This window comes from Lonchura striata, chromosome 24, assembly GCF_046129695.1.
Source record: "Lonchura striata isolate bLonStr1 chromosome 24, bLonStr1.mat, whole genome shotgun sequence".
Taxonomy (NCBI): domain Eukaryota; kingdom Metazoa; phylum Chordata; class Aves; order Passeriformes; family Estrildidae; genus Lonchura; species Lonchura striata.
In genome coordinates, this window is record NC_134626.1 from 8001229 (window position 1) to 8008925 (window position 7697).

Here is a 7697-nt window from a genome sequence, read left to right on the forward strand (position 1 = left end):
GCAGGATGGGAACCCCACTCCCAGCCAGAGCCACCCTCATTCCTATCCAGCAGGGCTGGTGTGTGGGGAGCGGGCACGTTTTGGGGCAGGAGTGGAGGGTTCAGGCTCTGTTCATCCCTCGCCCCAAAGCAATCACGCCTCGGGAGCTGTCACAGCCTCCACTGTTTACCCATCTCCTCGGGCAGTTTCCTGAGCCCACCCCTCTTTCCAGCAGCTCAGGTATGTGTACACAAAGGGCCCCGACTAGTGCAGGCAGGTCCTCAGCCTGTCTCCAAGGGGACGGCTGCTCCCATCCCTGGGGACAGCCCCAAACCCCTTGCAGCATCCCCAGGGCACAGCTGCGTCCCCTTCACACCCTCTGTGGGGTGACACAAGGAGCTGGGGGACATCAGTGACCACACCAACCCAGAAACCTTGTCCCCTACACCATCCTCTCCCTGTGTTTTGTCACCCAGAGAAGACGGAAAGTCAGCAGGTATTGAGAGAACTGCTGCTCCCGCCTGGAAAAGCCACAGATCAGAGTAGTAAGGGCAGAATGTTTAAATGAGACACCGATTTATTTGCTTTCCAAAAGGAGCTTTCCCTTTTGCTGCCCCTATAATGCAAAGGGCAGGTGGGTGCAAGGAATGTGCCTTGTCAAAAATTAACCCAGGAAATGGAGGGGAGGGGAAAGCAGCAGGAGGGAGACGGGTGGCACAGGGCCAGGCCGAAACCACAGACTCTGCTCTGCTCCTCAGTCCCACTTGTCCCAAAACATTTGCTCCCCTCCTGCTCTGAGGAGAGTGTTTGCAGATCTGGAGCTCAAGGTCGCAGTAAGGATCAGCTCTTGACAGATCCTGTGTTTTTCCCTGGACCTGCTGTTCTGCTGCATCCCTCCGGAACATGCTAGGTTGGCTGGGAGACTCCTGCAAGCTCCCATGGTCCTGGCACACCTGGAACATCCATCTATCTCCATGGAGCACCAAGGTCAAAGCAATGCTCTGGTGTGACTGTAACCCTGAAGGGACAGCTCAAGTCTTCCTCTATGGAGACCAAAAAGATGGATACACAAAGTCCCAAACCAACCTGTGTCCCTGGCATCTCCTCACATCCCATGTGGAGGTGCTCAGCATAGCTACAGGAGAAGAGACTATGTTTTAGCATTGCAGTATGTTACAGCATAAGTGAAATTAAACATACTGTATACTACAGAATCACAGAATATCCCAAGTTGGAAGGGACCCACAAGAATCCCACAAGGATCATCCAGTCCAAATCCTGGCCCTGCATAGGACCCCCTAACAATCCCACCATGTGTCTGAGAGTGCCGTAAATATTATATATATTATAATTCACTATTAAATATGCAGAAGCACTGAAGTCCCGTTTCCAGCTTGCTTGGAGGATGGGCAGGGACGTCCGTGTCTAGCACCTCAGCCACAGCATGCCCTGGGAAACCCAGCCCTGGAGCCAATACAGCCCTCCTGCCCCAGTATCCCTCTCCAAGCCCAAGACTGGGCTCAGGATTAGGACTGCTCAGCACAGCTGATGCTCAAATTCGAGTCCCCTCACCCTGATCCTGTTTCTCCACAAAACTCATGCCGGGCAATTCTCCATCGCCCACTGGAGCCTGTCGCTGCCTCCGTGCTGCTGGCTCCGTGCTGCCCACACCCTCACTGATAGCAGGGCCATCTCGTGTCTCCATTTGCATTTTTGGCACAGGGCTGGCTCTCCTCCAGTCCTCGGGAAGCTTGCCAGCACCACAAGGTTTGTGAAAAGTTAACTCCACTGGGGTGAAGAACACCATCGGGTTGGTTTTCCCTCCTTGCACGTGAGTTAGCCAGGCTGTTGATTTTAAAATACCTCCATGTCCTTCCCAGCTCCCCCCAAAATACCTCGGGAGCGTCAGTCCTGCGATCGGCGCGCAGCCTACGCAGCAGGAATACAAATTGGGGCCGCTAGCGATAGCGGCGTTACCAACTGGTGTGGGATCCAGACCCTTCCAGGACTCCTTTGTTCTTGACTTTCTGGTTTGGGTTTTGGTTTTTTTTTTTTGAAAAACACACAAAAAACTTTCCTTTGAGAAGCCTGAACTTTCTCAGCTGCAGACACATTACCTTCCAACTGCCTTCACAACTATAGGCAATTCCTAACCTCTGCTTTATGTATGTTGTCATCCACCTCCCTGTTTTCCATACTGATTTATGTTTCACGTTCTTTTTACATTTCCTTTTAACAGAGGCGGTTTTAACCAAACAGCCTTCCTTCTTGAGCCCGAACCATGCGTTCTGCTGGCCAGTGAGCAATCAACTTCCAATTTCCATGCACACTCCTGTTTATATTTCCTTCCCTATCGGCTTTGTTTCTAATTAAGGTTTGTTAAATGCAAGTGAATATATAGCGCACAGAGAAATATAAAGCATGTAGATAAATAAACACCCCACACACAGCCGCACTGACTAAGGCTGCGCTTTCAACCACGGATCCCAAAGCACTTTGTCATGTTCATTAACAAAACCTCGCGGCTCCCTTGGGAAAGATGCTTGGATTATTTTACGCCTTGTAATTAGGAAAACTGAGGCACAGAGGAGACAAGTGAAATTACCAGCAGTACAGAAACGCTCTCTGTGACATAGCTGAAAACAGGACTCAAGAGGCAGGATCCTCCAGAATTTTGGTCTTCCCCTGAACAAGCCTTTCAGCCCCCATTTTGGCCCTGGAATATGCTGGGGCTGGTGATGGAGGTTCCCTGAAGCTGTGGGAACATGGTAGGTCCAGCCACTACCTCCATGGCCAGCAGCTACTGTTGGTCCATCTGTCCACACCAAAGGGATCCAGAGTATTCAGAGATGCAGGTGGACACCACATCCAGGCACTTTGGAAGCGGTGGGAAGAGGCAGTTCCAGAAAGGAAGGAGCAGCGGCACGCCCAAGGAGCTGCATCCCACATGTCTTCACCTTGCCATCTTTCCAGAAGCCTTTTCCTGGGAGGCTAGATTAGGGATCTGGCTGCCCACACCAACACTGAGAGCGACCATCGCAGCCCCAGGACACACACACATGTACACAGGGCAAGAGGCAACAGCAGGAGCACAGGGGGACCACGCCAAACCCAAACCAATACAGTCAGCCCCGGCTGGGAATGGCCGCTGGAAGCCCACTGACCATCTCCCTGAGACAATTCCCATCTGTGGAGGAGCACACCTTAGAGAGATCATCTTGGGTGGGTGAACACCCCAGCTGCACTGGCCAGCCCCTCGTTCCTAGATGTACTCCCCATCCCTTGGCACTCATGCATCCAGTGCCTGCTGCTCCTGCCATGATGGTCGGAAAGCCGCTCATGTTCCAAGAACGTGCACGGGAGCCCTGGGAGCCAGCCACTGACCCACAGCACCTCTTGGGCAGCAGGAGGAGGAGGAGGGGCGGAGTGCCACCCCATCCCTGCCCAAGGCACCCGGCACACCACACTTGGCAGCACCAGCTTGTCAGGGTCAAGTGCGCATGGGCACCGCTGGCCAAGCCCAGACCCCGCTGGAAGTGTCAAGGCCACCAGCGGATGGGGCCAGACGTCCTGCATGGACACGTATGCTCTCACAAACATGCTCCTCACCCCAACCCTCCCCCCCATAATTAAAACCATGCTGGGCTCATTTGAATAGCAGAGCTGGCGAGCACTCTCCGCTGCAACGTAAATAGTCCTATTTATGCCAAGCTCCCATATTGTAAATATCACGATGTATAGCTGGCCAACCCATGAGTCATCTCCCAAAACTCCAACTTAATAAATGGTGCCTCATCCGTGCTCCAGACAAACACCGTCCGAGTGGCTCCCATCGCCCAGCACGCACAGGGTCAGCAGTGGCCACCCAGCCTGCGCACCAGCCCAACGGAGCCGGAGGAACAGCGGAGCCGCCCAACCCCTCCACCATGACCCTTCCACGATGGACAGGCATCCCTGGACCACGCCGCTCCAGGACGAGCCGGTTTTTGGCCTGACACCTGGCCCTCGCCCCTGCCCAACCCAGTTCTCTGGCACTTCCCTGGGTGTCCGTGCAGCGGGGTGGGAGCAGGCTGGGATGGCTGGGGAGCAGGTGAACGAGTCTCCCCTTGCACAGACCCCAGCGTGGGGCTCCCACCCTGCGCCGGCCCCGCACACCCAGCCCTGGAGCTCCCCACCTGCCGCCTCACATTGCTTTGTCTGAGCACCGGGGACCTCGGCGGGGAGCTCGGCTCCTCCTGGGGAAGCCGGGAACGCCACGACGCCGAAGGGGAGCCGGCCACCAGCTCCAGAACGCCGGTAAGGCCTGGCGGAGGGGCACCCCAAAGAACCTGCCGGGAGCAGCAGCGGGCACGGGGCGGTGAACGCCGGGCATCCCCGGGGGAACCTCCGCGGTACCCAGGGATGCCCACTCCGGCGCAGGATTGGCGGGGAGAAGGGCGGCCAGCGATCGGGAGGGTCTGGGGGCGGGGGGGAGCGTACAGGACACACCGGGCTCCGGCGGCGACATCTCCGGCTGGGGTAGCACTTCCCCAAACTTCGCCTCCCCTCCGAAGGGCGTGCGGCGGGGAGGGGGGCAGGGGGCAAAGTGCCATCCCCCAGAAAACGGGGAAAACCCGGAGGGGGCTCGCCCTACCCGCGGGGCCCCCGCCCCCCGCGCGCCCCCCTTACCTTCCACGGCGGCGAGCAGGGGCAGGAGGGCGAGGGGCAGGCAGCAGAGCCACAGCGGCCCCATGGTGCGCGCCGGGCCGGGCATCAGAGGCGGCGCGGCCGGCGCTCCATGGAGGCGGCGGAGCGCGGAGCGGAGCGCAGAGCCCCTCGCTGGGGCCGCCGCCGGCGCGGGCACGGCCGCGGGCACGGAGCGCTCCGCCGGCCCCGCCGCCGCGGCCGGGCCGAGCCACCGCCGCCGCCGCGCGGGGGACGCCCCGCGCCGCCCGCCCCGCCCCGCCGCGGCCGCGCTGCTCCGGGGGCGGCGGGGGCGGCCGGGGGGGGCGCGGCGGCGGGGGGGGCGGCGGGGCCGGCGGCGGGCGGGGGGCGGCGGGCGGCGGGCGGGCGGCGGCTCCCCCCGGCCCGCCGATGGTTTCTCCCGGAGCTGTCGATCATCCAGAGAAAGCCGTGATTTCAGCCCAAATCCGCCTCGCCGGGGCTCGCTGCGCCGCCGGCACCGGCGAGGGGCGGAGGGCCGGGGGGTCCCGGGGGATGCCCCCGCCGCCGCGCCCTTCGTGCCGCCCGCGGCCACGGGCCGGGCATCTGTCCCGCGAGGCTGAGCCCCCGCAGCTGCCCACCGGGGGCCCAGGGCGGTGAGGAGATTCTCGTCTGGAGAATGGGACGCGTGCAGCAGGGTTTAAAAAAAAAAAAAAAAAAAAAAAAAAAAAAAAAGGAACAAAAATCCAAGGAGTTGGTAAATCCGAGCTCGTTGTGGGAAGCCGTGAGCGCCCGCACCCTCGTCCTCCGCCATCCCCTGGAGCCAGCCAGAAGAGAACGGGAATCCCCCCACTTCCCATGTGGAGCAGCTGTGACTTGGTCACGAGCCCCATTGACACTGCTGGGGTCAAGCAGGACCTTCCTAGAAAGTGCAAGGTGAGACCCAGCTCCAATTCTGCATCTCAGCACTCAACAGGCCCCAACTTTCCCAATGCCTGGGAACCACATCTGCCCTGTGGGCACCTCATGATCCACACCCTCTTCAGGGCGTAGTGGTGAGGTTGGGACCAGTTGGTCTTTAAGGTCCCTTCCAACCCAAACCATTCTGTGACGCTATGACATGTGGCTGCTGCCAGGACTCTTTACCCCAGGAGGTCCCCCTGCCACCTGACATCTCCTCCTCACCTCTCTAGTATCCATGTTGTACCCAGCAGTGCCCTCTGCTCACCCCCCGTAGCTGTGTCCCAATTACTGCTGGTTGGGCAGAAGATTCAGGTGCATCCTGAAGGAAGCACTTGTGTCCTGGAAGATCTTCCTAGGGAGGTCACGTCCTGCACATGGATCTCTACACAGGCTATGCCAGGTTCATAGGCCAGGAGCTGAAGACCCACTGGACTTTGAGGATGTATTCCTGTCCCTCAACTCGCCATGGAAGGACATGGAAAAAACAGTCTAGGCTCCACTGTGCTCTTCTTTATCCCTTTGATGCATCAGCAGCTTGAGCACCTTGGGTTCTCTGCCTTGACCCACCACAGGAAATGATCCCACAGGAGTGGTTAGTGGAGGTCGCAGCTCTGTGATGGTGTTGGCCATGTGCACGAGCCAAATTATCTTCCCCAGCTCAGTGCGGCCAACCGCAGGCTCTGGTTTGCTTTGGAGTTCCTGTCACTGCAGATGTTGCTGCTCATCCACGTTGGCCCCACATCCAATATGAGAACCCTGTGATCCATCTCCATCCTGTGTGGAGAAGCTTTCATCATTAGAAGCTCTTTTGGGGTCACTCTTGGATTGAGGAAGGAGTCGGAAGGCCAGGACAGCCAGTAGCTTCTCCTTCCTTCAGATGTATTCTTCTCCAGGGCAAGAATCCCAAGGATCCCCAGCAGTTACCTACCATTCCAACGCTGTACCAGGCTCCCCCACTCCCAGCCTCCTCTCACTCCCTGCTGCTCTGGAGCAGCCAGCATTTCCCATCAGATGTCTAAAAGCACTCACCATTTCCAGACTCATCATATCCTCATTTCAGTCCTCCCAGATCCCAGGGCTGTTGTGTCGTCCATGTCCCTGAGAATCCATCGATTCTCCAAAATGGAAGCCTGGAGTCCAAGAGCAGCAAACTGTGTGTTTGCCAGTGCCCACTCAGCCCCTCAGAATTTTCTTGAAGCTCTCCAGGACTGCACTGCCAGACACAGTGGGAATGTTGTCCCAAAGGAACAGTCACTGGAGACCTTCTCTCCTCTCTTTTGGGCTTCCCCTTAGATTGTTGCTGATGGAGATGGACCTTGGACTACGCAGACTTGTTTGGATGCTGCACTGACTTTGAAACTCTTACATGCTCCTTGAAGCCTGGTTTGTGTCCTGAAGATGCTCTTCATGGCCAGTCATGAGCTGTGAGCACTGGTCCCATCTCACTCCTTCACTCTGCTCCCAGGAAGGGCTTTCTGTGACAGCTGCATTTTTTGGCACCCATGGGAAGGCCTGCCAAGGTTCCACTGCCACCCTCACGAAGTTGCTGTTCCTGGTGCAGGCATTGTCACCAGTATCCACCTTGTGATGTGAATCGCACAAGCTCCTCTGGTCACCATGCCCCAATATCTGAGCAGAGCAGCAGGTGCCACCAAGCACGGTGCCATGACAAGTGACTCCAGACTCCTCCGATGTCCTTCTCTGCACCTTCCACTCACTCTGCACCAGACTGAGCGGCTTCAGTGGAGGCTGGCCATGGCCCAGGGAGCACTGTGTGTCCTCACTGCTGTCCTCAGCCACACTGTGAGCTGATGCTCCCCTTGCTGCCATCTGGTGACAAGTGGCCTTGGAACTGTGTCACGTGGACATGGCCACCATCAGGCAGCTTGGATGTGGCCAGCTTGGAAGCCAAATTACTCTGGTTTTGCTGGTCCTTGCTGCCCACAAGTAACCCTTGGGCAGCTTTGCCACAGCACACTAAAGCCCTGCTGCAGAGAGCATCAGGTACAGCCTTGATGGGGGTCACAAAAATGGGACAACCACCCCTCCAGCTGGACCCACATTTTGGTTTACCAAAAGATGGTTCCCAGGTCAACAGGGCCAGGAGAGATAAC

At 57.9% G+C, this 7697-nt stretch overlaps 1 protein-coding gene across 2 annotated transcripts in view; it reads right to left on the reverse strand.

Moving 5' to 3' along the window:
- Positions 1-4803, reverse strand: part of EPHB2 (EPH receptor B2) — a 128849-nt gene extending 124046 nt beyond the window's left edge. For both annotated transcript variants that reach the window (XM_021533759.3, XM_021533757.2), the window contains exon 1: positions 4648-4803. In XM_021533759.3, the coding sequence (XP_021389434.1) occupies positions 4648-4732 (85 nt within the window). In that variant the 5' untranslated portion in view covers positions 4733-4803. The remainder of the gene's footprint in view (positions 1-4647) is intronic.
- Positions 4804-7697: the final 2894 nt, after the last annotated feature.